Genomic DNA, 15,080 nt, shown 5'->3' with positions numbered 1-15,080 from the left:
GAGTCTGTGTTTCCTCATCTGAAAAATGGAGGTGATCATAACTACCCCCACGGGTCTGCTGAAAACAATATGAATACAAATAAAGCATTTAATGTAGTTCATATATCACGAAAGTTCTCCACAAATGTTATGTATTTATTTTGAAGCTATAACTTGTAAGCTGCCTCGTCGGGGGAGGCTAGAGTTGGCGGTTCCTTCCTCTGGGGAAGCCTGCCCGGATCCTGCAGGCTGGGTCACCGCTCCTCTCTCTTCTCACTCAACCCATCAAAGGATCCTGCATCTGGATAGTCTACCAGTCTGTCCCCTCGTGGGGTGTAAGGGGTGCATTAGCAATGGTTTTTCCTCCAGGGTTTAGCAAATTACCCAGACCACACATGACCCTGGCACCAACTCATCCGCTGCACTGGCCACACAGTGGGAGTGGAGGGAGAAGACAGCAAGTGTGGAAAGAAGGCTGAAGCTATCTCCAGCTGTAGCGCGTGGGCAACCCCGCCTTTTTCCATCCTAGGACATGGAGAATGTTTTGCCCAAGGTATCAGTCCCAGAGGGATATATGGCTCCTGCCTTCCGAGGGAAAGACTAGTCTTTTCCAGAAAGGAAAAGAAGAATGGAGGCTGGGACACTGGGAAATTTCCTCAGCTCCTGAGGGAAAAAGCGTCCCCCTGCTGCTTTGTGGTGACAGGTTGGGCGGAACCACTTACCCGGAGCTTCCTGCCAAAGATGGTGACTTTGCCTTTAATCTGTTCCTTTCTCAGGCGCCACTCAATGGAGTTGAGGCCGTTCTCCATGGGCAGGGAGACGTTGCAGCGCCCAATGGTGGGGGTGATGGTGCCGGCTAAGACATGGGGCTCGCTGTGGAAGCTGACACCCATCCCATTGGCGTACATCACCCTCAGGGTCCCGTTATTACAGAGCTGGTAGCTGTTTCGCACTTGATCTGGAGAAATGCAAGCGGGGGAGGGGAGAGGGAAAGGAATGATTCCCTCTGTCACCAGAGAACAGAGCCCCTGTCTTTATAGGTTTCCACGGGATTTGCAGCTGTCACCCTAAGGCTGCCTTCAAGGAACATACACACGATGAGAAGGTGAGTAGGGGAGATGCGACTGAGCCGTGGAGAGAAGATCATTATGAGTGCGTGGTGCTCCAGAAATAATTATGCTGTGATATTCTTCTTTTACTCACTGAGGACTATTAGTAGTACCTTTAAAGATGTCTATTGCCTACACAATTTGTGTCAATCCAGTCCCTGATCTTTAACATATACTTTAGCTTAGACGGACAAAAATAAACAAAATAACGACTTAAATGTGTGTATATATACATGTGTATATTTCCCTTTTGCTTACCGTCTAACCTGAGGTTGCTGGTTTAGCCACAGATCAGAGTGACTGCAAATCACATCTAGGATTCTTCAAAAAAAAAAAAAAAATCAAGTGACCAAGCAACCGTCTTGGCTCTCATGACCTGGCTGTTGACCTCACCACGATGCCACCACTGCTCAGGAAAACTCTAAAGGGATTCAGCTAGCAGGGGGTAGACAGCCCGTGGGTGCCAATAATATGTGCTAATCTGCACAAATGGGATCTGTACTCGTCAACCAGGCCTTTGACCTTTTCCTTTATCAAAAAGTTCCCGGAAGGAAATGTGAATCGGAGACTCGTTTTACAGACATGTTGCTTCCTGATTATTTGGTGGAAGGCGTCCAGCTGGGCTGGCCCCTGGAACGCTGGCTTTGGGGGTAGAGAAAAGTACGGACCTGTCACTCCTGTGACTAGAGCCATCATGCGGAAGACGGATTCTACATCATTAATCATTTGACAGAGCAGAAAAAGAGTCATTGAAACAGACTCTACTGTGGGATAATAGTCCAGAAATGTCACCATTTATCTACTGGGAGGACACTTTTATCCTCCGACAATGGGCTAACCCACTGACATTATATCTTAATTAAAAGAAAAATTAATCTGCACGATCCCTTTTCTCGCCAGCCCCTGTGCTTGCCTTGGACTCTATGTCATGTCGAATAGCAACAGTAACCACGCGGGGGTGGGGGTGGGGTCAGAAACCTTTGCGATCCCTGTCTTGGTAAGAGCATGCTAAAGAGCTCTGATTGCAGGACAATCAACTCACCAGACAAATGCCTGGAAGAGAGAATTAGAATGGGCCAAAAAAAAAAAAAAAAAAAAAAAAAGGTGGGCCACCAAGAATAAAGGGCCTTTGTGAAGGTAACCGTGTGCCCTGGGGTCGGGGGAGTGATGTAGAGCTAGGAGGTGGGGATGACACTGACTGATGTTTTCAGAGAAGCCTGGAACCATTTCCAAATGTCTAGATGGTTCGGTAAAGATGACATTCTCCTGAATCTCATTAAGTCATTTTCTACAAGGCTGAGCTCTTGTGGAATTTGTTCGCTGTGACTCTCACTAAAACAGCAAGCTGAGGGGTGCTGTAGGTCTGTGGGCGTCCACAGAGGCTTGGTATCACACCTCTGGGGGTGAGTTCAAGGGTGGAGTGGTGGGGAGTGGGGGGCTCACCTTGCACCACTGTGTAGGAGGCTTCCACTGAAGACAGGTTGGTAATAACAGTGACGTCATCATCACGGTTGGAGTTCTCAATGTCGATGGTGATGGATTTCTCCATTTCCCGGTGCAGACTGGTTACCACCCCTGTGGGGCGTGTCACATTGGTCAGGCGGCCCTCATGGTCATAGCTGGAGGACAGACACACTGGTTGAAACACAGTTATTGGGGCTGAAGTCTTGCCCAACACTCAGAACTGTGCAATGGACAGGGTCATGGGGCCAGAGGAAGAGATTGGAAGGTGGAGTGACCGGGTGGGACATCAGTTGGAGGCCCCTTGTCACAGTCCTCAAAATACCTACCTGCTCTGAGATACGGTGGTGACACTTTCTACAATCCACTGATAAACCTGACTCAACACAGTAAAAGCATCTCACCTCCAGCAGGGTGTACTTCATTGTGCTTTCCCAGGTTAGCGGGAACACCTGCTTCTGAGCATCTTCTGCTCTTCACGTTTCCCACAAAGCCACCAAGTTAGCCTTCCTAAACATGAACAGTTTCCTCAAGTCGCTTCTCTTTCCCCATTGGTTTCTCAACCAAATCAAAGCCTAGCATTTGAGACCGACCATGCCCTTGGTCTTCCACACTCATACAGCCTCATGCCACTTGTCACCTCATAGTCCTCTGGGCTGTCAGCCTGGGACAAATGCCACTTCCATGCCTTGGCTCAAGCATAGCGAGTCTGGCTGCCTGTCACCGTTTCCCTCATCCTGTAGCCCCAAACCAACCATGGCTCAGCTCCCCAAGCAGCCTTTTCAGACAGTTTTTCCAAAGACGCACTTGACCTCAGTTGTCCTCAGCACCCACGTCTAGGTACACCAGCGATCAAGCTCTGCTACCAGCAAGTTGCCTGAAATTCCGTCTGTGTCATCTTTAAGGGTAGAATGCTTTTTCTACCTCCGTTAGCAGGAGCCTTGCCGTTCCACTGGGGGGCAGGGCGGCACTTCCCTATGCCGGAAGATCCCCTATAGTCAGAAAGCCTGGGCCCTCCTTAAGCCCCAGGAAAGAGAAACAGACTCTTTTCAAGGTCTACATGTAGACACCTTTGATGTCACTCAGATCAGATTTGCCACTGGAGAAGGGACGGGGACGAAGGTGGGACACAGAAGATAATTTTGCTTGGAGGGTTAAAAAGAAGGAAAAACTACCAACCTCTGGGTGTGACTCCCACTGGACCGGAGACTGGGACGAAGTTAGCAGATGGCAGTGATGGAGATGGTGGGGTAGGAGGACCTTGGGGGAGGACTCTTTGCACCGAACCACTGCGGCCTGTTAGACTCTATCACTCTGGCCCTACGACTACAAAAGCAGATATGGAGCGCGCTTGGTCAATATTTCTGAAATAAAGAAATGCAGATCTGGATCCCGACTCTCAGCGACGTGAGAAATGTTGCTTCTGAGTCAACTAGGAAGAGTCAAGCTCTGTGGGCGCTTGAAGGCTGAGACCGAGTGGGATTTGTTCCAGGGAACGAAAAGAGAGTTCAATGTCCACAAATCAATCAACGTGATATACCACGTTAACAAAAGGCAGGATACATATCATGATCATCTCAACAGACTCAGAAAAGCACTGGACAGAATTCAACATCCATTTATGATAAAAACTCAGCAAAGTAGGCACAGAGGCAACGTGCCTCAACATAATCAAGGCCATCTATTACAGCCCACAGCTAGTATAAAGCTGAAAGCTTTTCTGCTAAGATCAGGGAACAAGACAAAGATGACACTTTGTAACATAATATTGGAAGTCCGAGGCAGAGAAATTAGGCATGAAAAGGCATCCCAATTGAAAGAAAGCTGTAAAACTATTTGCCTATGCCATGATAGGAATAGAAAACTCTAAAGATGTCACCAAAACACTGATAAAACCAATAAACAAATTCAGCAAAGTTGCAGGATATACAATCAACATATAAAAATCTGTCGCATTTCTATACAGCAATAACAAACCAGCAGAAAGAAAAAAATTAAAAAACAATCCCATTTTCAATTGCATCAAGAAGAATAAAATACCTAGAAAAAAATTTAACTGAGGAGGTAAAAGATGCGTCACTGAAAACTATAAGACATTGATGAAAGAAATTGAAGATACAAATAAATGGAAAGATGTTCTGTGCTTGTGGAGTAAAAGAACTAGTATTTAAAAAATGTCCATACCACTCAAAGCAACTGACTCAATTACCACTCAATCAACTCATACTATTTAATGCAATCCCTATCAAAATTCCAATTTTTTTTTTTATCCTCACCCAAGGACATGCTCATTGATTTTAGAAAGGGGAAGGGAGGGAGAGAGAGAGGGAGAGAAATGTTGATCGGTTGCCTCTTGTACATACCCCAGCCGGGGCCTGAACCCTCAACCTCAGCCTGGGCCTTTACCAGGAATCAAATCTGTGACCTTTCAGTTTATAGGATGATGCTCCAACCAACTGAGCCACACTAGCCAGGGAAAAATTCCATTTTTTTTTCTATCAATCAACAAGAGGCACTACATCAAACTAAAGAACTTCCACAGAGCAAAAAACTATCAATAAAATAAAAAGACACCCACTGAATGGGAGAAAATACTTGCAAATCATATACCTGATAAGGTATTGATATCCAAAACATATAAAGAACTCACACAAATCAATAGCAAAATAACAAACAAACTATGTGATGAAAAAACAAATAGGCATTTTTCATAGAAATAAAACAAACAACTATAAAATTGGTATGGAACCACAAGAGACCCTAAATAGTCAAAGGAATATTGAGAAAGAAGAACAAAGTTAGAAGCATCATGTTTCCTGACTTCAAACTATACTACAAACCCAAAGTAATCAAACGGTATGATATTGGCATAAAAGCAGACCCATAGATCAATGGAACAAAATAGAGAGCTCAGAAATTAACCCGCACCTATATGGTCAATTAATTAACGGCAAAACAGTCAAGACTATACAATGGGGTAAAGAGAGTCTTGTCAATAAATGGTGTTAACTGAATAGCCACATGCAAAAAAAGAAAAAAAAAAAAGGAAGAGAAGAAAGAAACTTGTCTTCTATTATACACTACTCACAAAAATTAAAAGATTAAAAGCTTGAAAGTAAGATTTGAAACCATAAAATACCTAGAAGAAAAGATAAGCAGTAAGTTCCTTGGAGTTGGTCTTTTTGATACTTTTTTGGATTTGACACCAAACTCTAAGGTAAAAAAGGAAAAAAAAAAAAATCAACAAGTGGGACTATATCAAATTAAAAATCTGCACAGCAAAGGAAACTATCAACACAATGAATGGAAGAAAATATTTGCAAGTCATATATCTGATAAGGTGTTCATACCTAAAATATATACAATATATGGGACTCATACAACTCAATAGCAAACAAACAAATGAAACCCAAAGTAGCTGATGAAAAAATGGGCAGTGTATCTGAATATATATTTTTCCAAAGACAACATACAGATAGATAGCCAACAGGTACATGAAAAGGTGCTCAATATCACTAATCATCAGGGAAATGCAAATCAAGACAGTGCGCTGTCACCCCACACCTGTGAGAATGGCCATTCTCAAAAGGGAATGTTTGTGGTGAGGACGGGAAAAAGGGGAACCCTCGTGCACTGTTGCTGGAAATGTACATTGGTGCAGCCACTGTGGAAAACTGTATGGAGTCTACTTCTGGGGATTTATTTGGGGGAAAGTAAAAAAAAAAGGACACTGACTTGACTTGAGAAGATATATGTACCACATGCTCACTGCAGCATTATTTACAATTGCCAAGTTATGGAACCAACCAAAGTGTCCACTGATGTATGAGTGGATATAGAAAATGTGGTGCGTATAACGCCATAAAAAAACTAACATATCGTGAGAACATGGATGGCCTTTGAGGGTATTATGCTAAGTGACAGAAGTCAGACAGAGAGACATAAAAGTCCCCCAAACAAGCTCGTAGATACCAGAGAACAGACTGGTGTTTGCCAGAGGCGAGGGTGGGGGTGAGTGCATGGCTGTAATGGGTGAAGGAGGTCAAAAGGTGAGAACTTCCAGTTATAAAATAAATAAGTCATGGGATGGAATGTGCAGCATGGTGACGCTGGTTAATAAGACCGTATTACATACTTGAAAGTTGCCAGGAGGGTAGATCTTGAAAGTTCTCTCCACAAGAAAAAAAATTTTTTATAATTGTATGGTGATAGATGTGAACTAGACTTATTGTAGCTATTGTTCTTCAACATTTATAAATACCAGATCATTAGATTGTATACCTACAACCAATATAATCTTATATGTCAAGTTTTCCTCAATAAAAAATAACAGTTCTAAGTGTTTGGGAATGGGGTGCCTAGTGACGTACCCAGTAACAGACACTGTCCCTAGCTCTCGCACAGTAGGGGCTCTGTGAGGTCCTTCTTCTGGGGAGACCAGGCCAGGACGGAATTCCAATCCCCTGTGTTACCTGGACACTTACAATATGCAGGTGGCCTTACTCCTTATGACAGGAGGCGCAGGAATTGGAGATTCTGCTTTCGGGTACAGAGGACTGGGGTTGAGACCAGAACCTCAGGGGTAACAGGGTGAAACCATGTTCTCTTTCACTTTCAAAGCAGAGTCAGTTGCCTACAGCTCTGCTGAAGCCCCCGCACACACCGAGTAGCTTCACACTCAGGTCTCTTTGCTAATAAGCCCACGCATAACTGCACGTTGCTGCGAGTTCTGGCAATGGGACCTCAAGGCCACCTGATGCAACCAGCCCAGCCTTGGTCTGTGTGGCGCTGGACGCTGCCTTTGACTCACTTATTCAACACGTGTTCCCTGCAGGCCTACTATGTGCTTGGCACCGTTCAAGGCACTCGGGACATTGCTAAGAACAAAATGGATGAAAATCCCTGCCCTCGTGAATGTATGTGCTGGATAGAGGGTGAAAATAAACGAAATGTTAAGATACAGGGTATGTTAGGTGATAAGTTTTAAAATAAAGGAGGGAGGGAGGGAGAGGGAGTGGGGACAGAGAGAGGCAGGGGGAGAGAGGTTGCTTGTGATTTTAAGTTCAGAGACACACTGTTCTCCCCAAGTCTGAGAATGTAGCAGATGCCACGGGACGTCCCAGGCCGGCTCCAATCTGTAAGTCAGGCCTCATTCAGACTGGCCTTCTGGGGGCGGCATGGTTTCTTCCCCAATCTGGTGAACCCACACATCAGTCATCCCTGAAATGTGCTGGGTCTTTACAAGATGAAGTCCTCAGAGGTGCTTGGGTCACGCTACAGCTTTAATCTAACTTGGTGTGAGAGCTAAAGATGGCACTTGGAGGGTGCCTTCAGGGACAGAGTGACAGGACTGTAAAGTAAGGTCAAGTTTCTGTGCCTTGAAGGATGTTAGATGCTTCCGAAGTCTGAGAAAGAGAGCTTTGCCCAGAGAAGACAGAGCCAGGGAGAGCAATTGTGCAATACATTAAATTTCCAGCAGGTGGCAACAGCTTCCTACACATTCTCCCAAACCTATAACACAATCAGGAAGTGAACACCCCTGGATTTAGGAGTGATCAACAATGTTTCTCTCTTGTTCCCCTTGCCCTCTGTGACAATCCCTTCCTAACTCACGAAATTCCCGGCTAGCAGCAACACCTACACAGAGAGCAAGCAAGGACTCCAAATACACAGGGTTAACTAGATCCTTCACCATCAAGGAGACCCAGATACTTGAAAATTCCAGCCCCGTCTCAGCCAGCAACTGGCAGAACGATGCCTTAGCAATTTCCTCCAGCCAGCATCCCACTGGTTAATACCTGCAGCAGCCGGCAGTTTGACCAAGAGCTGCCTGCGGCAAGGAGGGAAAACAGCTTTCTGGCAAAACAAATGGGGGGACTCTTAAGTATGAGATAATTGTTAGGGGAAATATGACCAGCTCCCGCATCTTTTAATATCCCTAGCACTTTATCTGTATTGATCTGCTTCTGCTGAAGAGGAAATTCAGAGTTTATCTGCCTGTCTGTGCACTCAAGTGTGTTGTTGGACTTGTTGGCAAATTATAGGAGCCCCACCAGGATCTTGCCTCTTAGGTTCTAATTTCCGTTCACACGGCAAACGTGAATAATCAGCGAGGTTAATCAACACTTGATCTCCCGGGTGCCGTGCGTCTCCAATATCCGACACCGGCCCAGCAAGCAGCCAGTAGGAATTCCCAGCTCTTCAAGGGAGAATGTTCACTAGCAGAGACCCAACGGTGCCAACTGTTTAGGAGTCAGGGAGAATGGACACGAATGTCTAGGGGCCACATGGAGACATTAAAGTTAGAAAGACAATGTGACTAAGCCATCTAAAAGCTGCATCATGGTCAATTCTGATGTCAGGGTAGGACCAGCGCTCTCTGGAAAATACGTTATGCACCCACTTACTCGTAGAAGGTCGTCCATCCGGTTTCATCACTCTTGGTGGCAAGGAGGCCAGTGTTGCCATCGTAGGTCATGAGGCCAAGCTCCAGGCTCTGCGTGGCCACGACTTTGAGACCCCCGTGGGTGCCCACCGTGAGGGTGATGATCTGGTTGTCGGGCATGAGCAGGTGGCGGGCTATGCCGCCGCTGTCCCGACGGATCTTCAGCGAATTCCCATTGTTGTCAATTAACTCGGTGACGTCGTTGTCAGTGCTGTAGGTGAAATTGTACAGGTACTCCCCCGTGACCAGGCTCACCGTGTACTGGTGGATGCCGTCGGCATTAAAGACATACAGCTCCTGTTCCCCGGGGGAGGCCGCCTCGTACTGGTTGAACGCGTTAAGAACAGGCTTGTTCTTGCTGACTGCCCTGATGCGAATGTTCCCGAGGTCCGCGATGTAGATGGTGCCATCGGGAGCCACGGCCAAGGAGGACGGCGCGTTCAAGATGGCGTCTGTCGCGTAGGCCTCGTCCCCCGAGTAGCAGTTGCAGTTGACGTCGTTTTTGCAGTCACAGTCTGAGGCCGCGCCCGCTAAGAGGCAGATCTCCCCGTTGGTGGTGACCTGGCGCAGACGGTTGATCTTCTTCTCGTCCGTCTCGGTGATGTAGAGGACGCCGGTGTGGGAGATGGCGATGGCGCTGGCCGACTCCAGGGCGGAGTGAATGGCCAGTTTGCTGAGCGAGTAGTCGATCCCTGGGACCTGGCAGTGCATGGGGCGGCCCGCGATGATGCTGACCTGGTGGTTCTCCGTGATGCGGAGGATGACGTTGTTTTCCAGGACGTATAGGGAGTTGTCCATGGGGTTGACTGCGAGGTCCGTTGGCCACTCCAGGCGTACCTGTGGGTGACAAGGCATCTGATTAAAAAACAGCTTCGAACGTGCCCAGGGTTTTCCTGTGTAGGACACTTATGTTGGTTTCATGCCGCTGGGGGGAGAGGCCTGTTTTACGAACACACCGCATGGAGACATGCTTGTCGTAAACCGCCTGCCCACTGCCCGTGCTGACTGTGCACGATGGACAAGAAGAGGCTACGTAACAAACATCTCCTGCTGTCTCATGGGCTGTGGCTACAGTAGGTCCCCAGCTCTCCCAGGATGCTCTCCTCAGCCTCAGGTTAGTGGGCCAGGGTCAGAACTGTCACATACAGCTGTTCAGGTAGTCCACTGCACAAGGGGCAAGGGTGCCGTATTCTGCTCACCCAGGCATGGGTCCGAGGAGGCCCCGCTCATTTTAAGAAGACCCCTTTATTTAACTCACAAAAAGAAGCCATGCACTTTGGAATGCAGCCCTGACTCAAGCAAGGGCCGTGCATACCCAGGCTGGCCAGCAAATGACAACTCCAGTGTTGGCTTGAAAAAAAGGACTGGACAGAACATATTCCTTCTCTGCGGAATTTGAAATGAAAATTCTCAGTTGAGAGTTGTCAGTTTGTTGTAGAATTTAAGCTGAACGTAATGAGGTTTGCCTGAGGGTTGAAAGGGTCCTTACAGGAAGGGTAAACTTATATTCCAGGTTGTTTGGGATCCACAGGGTCAAGTCCAGTTTCTCATGCTGTACACTTGATTGAGCCTGTGCTCGCTGCCACTGTAAGGGCCGGATTAAAGGCCTGTCACTTGGGGGAATATTGCAGAGGGCTCTGCTCCAGTTATTACTGCACAAAATAACGGTTTCTATAGTGAGGACACAATCATTTCAGATTAACAGGGAAGTTCCGATCGACATATAGCGCTGTACCGTATCTTCTCAACCCTGCAATAATGACGGCGAAGAGAGGTAATTACGCAGTAACTCCTACCCTGTAATCTGCCACGGCTGGAGAATGCCACCAGCCCCACTGTTCTGAGCAGAATTTCTCCCTCTCTCTCTCATTCCTACCTGGCATTTCCCAGACTGTCTTGCCATCTAGTTAGTTCATCTCAAGCCTTCAGCAAACCCACCTGTGATCTCTAGCTCTGCCTCCCTGTTCCCACTCCACTCGAACAGGTTGCTGGTGAGAACTTCAGGGCAAGACCCAGGTGTGGCTTTAGTGATGGAAATAAGAAAGAGAGTCCTACCTGGGCCACATCCATGCTGGAGTCACAGCTCAGTGGCCGGACAGCGGTGAGGTCATTGGAGCCCAGTAGGGTGGAGATGATTCCATTCTGGTCGACCTTCCGGATCATGGTGGCATCGACAAAGTACATGAGGCCATTCTTGTCTACGGCAATACCTGAGCCAGACAAACAGTGGGAGTGTGTCTTTTGACAAGAAGCAGGGCTGGTGGGGTGGCAGTGGGGATGCCTTACTGGGCATTATCTTCTTGGACCTTACTGAGTGGCTTATCACCCTCAGCACAGTGGTTCTCAACCTTCTAAGGTGACACCCTTTCCAATGAGCACCGTGCTGAGATCTGCCTGATTCCTGGGTGCTAGCTACATCACTGCCCAACTGAAACACGGACCTTGGGTTGCAAATGAATGCATGGGGAAATAACTTTGCATCTGCTCTTTAAAAAACAAAAAGATTTTATTTATTTATCTTTAGAGAGAAGAGAAGGGAGGGAGAAAGAGAGGAAGAGAAACTATTGATGTGTGAGAGAGACATCAAACAGTTGCCTCTCACATGCCCTCAACTGGGGAGTTGGCCTGCAACCCAGGCATGTGCCCTGACCAGGAATCGAAACGGTGAACTTCCAGTTCACAGGCCAGTGCCCAGCCCACTGAGCCACACCAGCCAGGGCTGGTGTTTGCTCTTTTTAGGGAACAAGTTATTTTCCAAGTTCAATGTCTGAGAAATTATGGGTGGTGATTACTCGACTACCCTTCACAGCTGATTGCAATGATGAGTCTGTGAAATAATGATTCTTGCAGTCACACACACTCCCAGTTCAGAATATGCCCTCCAGGAAGCATTCCTAATTAAGCCTTGTCTCCACTTAGCACATCAGGGCCTGGGGGGAACGCAGGTCCTAGCACTCCCCTGGTAAAGCGCAGACAGAAGCTTCTATTTCTTTTCCATCTTCATTCCAATGTCCAAGCCCAAGACTCCTTACCAGCTGCTTTCCCGGTAACTAAAACTTCTAACAAGGATTGGACCTTCGAAAGATTGATTGGTCCTTTACCTTAACTATCTTTAGGCCTTTTCAAACAGAGACCCATTAGTTCCAAGAACCCCTCCCACCAATCCCAGGCCCTTGGAAATTAAACCCACTCTTACTGGGCATTTATTAAATGTCAGGCACTGTGCTTTAGACTTCATGCGCACTACTGTCTAACATGAACACCGGGCGTGGCTGGAGGCCACCCTCTGGCTCTGTTCTGTCTCCAGCCCACAGAGCTGGCCCTCTGGCTCCTGGAGCCTACATTTCCTTTCGACTCTGTCACTGGCTGTGACCAGAAAGCTCCACTTTCTGTGTAGAGCATATGTGGGTGATGAAGGTTGACTTCAAATAAATACGTTTTTTAAAAAAAACACCCCCACACCAAAGCCATTTATCAGTTGACTCATTCTAGGGTAAGCTGTGTTTAAGAGTGCCTGGGCTCAGTCACGTTCCAATAAGAAGAAGAAAGCCCAGCTCGTGGCCGGCTCTCTCCAGGGCTGGGCTTTCTCCCTTTGCAGGTTTTACCTCGAGGGCTCATGAGCGTGGCATCCACAGCCTTCCCTCCATCCCCACAGCGGGCTTCATCAAAGGGCAGGCACTGCTCCCCGGTCCCTGCCATGACTTCTGAGTTCCCCGCCAGGTCTTTAGCTCCGCTCAGAGACTTGACTCGGTAGATTCGCCGACTGTTGGTGTCTGACACGTAGAGAGAGCCAGACACGGGGTCTACGGCCAAGTAGTACTTGTGTGCCGGGTTGTTGCTTTAGTAGAAGAAGCACAAGGAGACATGGGAAGGCGGTTAGGTGGCGGGCCGACTGGATCAAAGAGCTGACAAAAATCCTCGCAAGATGCTAACATCTCTAATGCCTTTCCACTTTAGTGAACTGGAAAGAACCTAACAGAATAACTCAGTATTCTCACATATCATGGTTTTTTTAAAGCGACTTTTAATTGGACTTAAATTCTTTACGCAATCAGAGAATTCATCGCTAACAGACCATTGCTTCACTCAGCCGGGGTGAAAGGTCCCGCCCTGGTCCTGCTTCTGTGCTTCTGTTCCGTGTGTCAGCCTCCCTTATCCCCCATGTTCTAAAGGGGATGGAGGGACGCTGCCATGTGACAATGTTCTCTTTTTAATCTGTTTCCTTGGTGCTTCCAGGCTACTAGGTCATTAACCCTGGGGCCCCCTGGAATTTTCCTGACTTAGTAAGGGGAGGTTCCCCAGGGCCAGCCCCGGTGCTCAGCCTCAGCGCTTCTCTTCTGATCCCCAGTGTAGATGTGAATCAAGGGGTGGGGGGGCACTTCATGTAAAGAAATGCAATGTCTTGCTGATACCAGGTCCAGAATCTGAATTACTGGCATTGGAGATACAGTTTGTAAGTCTTGGATAATAGTGAGGTCACAGGCGGGGACCAAGATGGGACAGGGCCCTACGCCACAGCAGGAAGACGTGAAGCCTCAGAGACCTGGGCCTCTTTCTCTGCCATGTGTCCAGGTGTCCTATATGTTGCTGACGCAGTGAGATTTGTAGACTTGGCTCAGGAGGACGACACAGAAAATTCAAAACTCAACTCTGACCCAGCTGGTGACCTTAGGTAAGTCTTTGGGCTCTGCTGGGTCCTAGATTCCTTGTGATGAAGAAATCAAAGCAGACCATTGACTCCTGTCCCTTTTGGCTCAAACCCTATAGTTTCTTCCCTGTGCATTGCCTGTCTCTGCTTGGAGGTTGAGACCAGAGTGGGTGCTCATGCCCTTCCCATACTGGTTATTAAAATCACTGCCTCTAGGGTGCAAGCAAATGAATGCTTCTCTGCCCTAGTGTGGTAAGTAGGTTTTGGTTTCTTATGTCTCAGATGAACACAGGCTTTTTAAAAAAGTTACTTTTCAATTGTAGTTTGGAATTATGGGAAGAGAGGAGCTGGGAGAGGTGAAGGGTAGGTGAGGGCGATGATTGCGCTGGATACATTTGTCCTGTAGATGTGAGCTGGTGGATTACTAATTAAAACACCACCATTTAGGTTCTTCCCTGATTTAAGGAAGGAAAAAACTAGGAAGCTAATTTTAGGAACAACTTGTGAATCGAGACCATCTTTAATTCCACTTTCTCCTCAGGTTGCTATTAAGCCACGTAATTGAACTTGAAGTCAAGGTCTTTCTAAAATTCCAGCCTAGATAAGCTAGTTGGAAAGAACAACATACCTGGGTTCCTTTCCTTCCCTTTTTCCTTTCCTTTCCTTCTTTCTTCTTATTTTGGCTACTAAGCCTTTAGCGAATATCCATATATACAAAGCAAATTAGGGCAGAAAGGGAAAAAGTCATGCCATTTTTAATTAGACACTGTACTTTGTTACTGAATGAACAGTAGCTGGCGTGATCAGCAGAAGAATCAGGGCATTGCCCATCTGCGCCTACCTATGGGCAAGATAATTAATTCTGAACTTTCTAGGTAGCCTGATTCAAGGCGACTTTTCAGTACCTCTGGCAGAGAGCAGGCAGCTGCGCATGTGGAGTGAATCCTTGCTGGGGTCCCCATCCTTCCCTATGGCCTCTTCCTCATTCCAACCAAGGTTCTTGTAGAGACGCTCAGAGAGATGGACAGCCATGCCTCCACTTCGGTGGCCATGGCGAAGGGCAATGGGGTGAGTTCAAAGGAGGGTGTCCCGCCAGTGCATTGATGCTTCTTTTTCTATTTGACCCAGGTGGGGTACCTGAGAAGGAGGAGGCAAAGGACTCCTCCTATGCATGACTTTCCCACTGACTTGGATGGCCTGGTACCGGATGACTCCATCCTTTGCCCCGATTTGACCTAACATCCTGAAGCCCCTTCCCTGTTTCATTTCATGGCACGAGGCAAGGCAGTCCCCAGAGTATTAAAATATATTGCTTTGTTTTTTTCTCTTCTTCCAGGTAAAAGTAAGGTCATTTTTCTTCCAGAAAGCTCATGTGACATCCATTTCAGTGCACCCTGGGGCAACCTGGAGTTGTAAGGGAGAGCTCCCCAGAATCAGA

The 15,080-nt window shown here is 47.2% G+C and overlaps 1 protein-coding gene across 1 annotated transcript in view; it reads right to left on the bottom strand.

The window, feature by feature from the left end:
• LOC150000980 (teneurin-2) overlaps positions 1-15,080 on the bottom strand; it is a 612,383-nt gene that overhangs the window by 27,548 nt on the left and 569,755 nt on the right. The window contains exons 19-23 of the mRNA XM_090288551.1: positions 12,600-12,832; positions 11,050-11,204; positions 8,957-9,831; positions 2,532-2,707; positions 702-937 (exon numbers count right to left, since the gene is read on the bottom strand). Of these exons, the coding sequence (XP_090144677.1) occupies positions 702-937; positions 2,532-2,707; positions 8,957-9,831; positions 11,050-11,204; positions 12,600-12,832 (1,675 nt within the window). The remainder of the gene's footprint in view (positions 1-701; positions 938-2,531; positions 2,708-8,956; positions 9,832-11,049; positions 11,205-12,599; positions 12,833-15,080) is intronic.

The sequence above is a fragment of the Furipterus horrens genome, unplaced genomic scaffold (genome assembly GCF_987537825.1).
Source record: "Furipterus horrens unplaced genomic scaffold, mFurHor1.1.pri manual_scaffold_10, whole genome shotgun sequence".
Taxonomy (NCBI): Eukaryota; Metazoa; Chordata; class Mammalia; order Chiroptera; family Furipteridae; genus Furipterus; species Furipterus horrens.
This window is presented reverse-complemented; position numbering and strand designations above follow the sequence as displayed.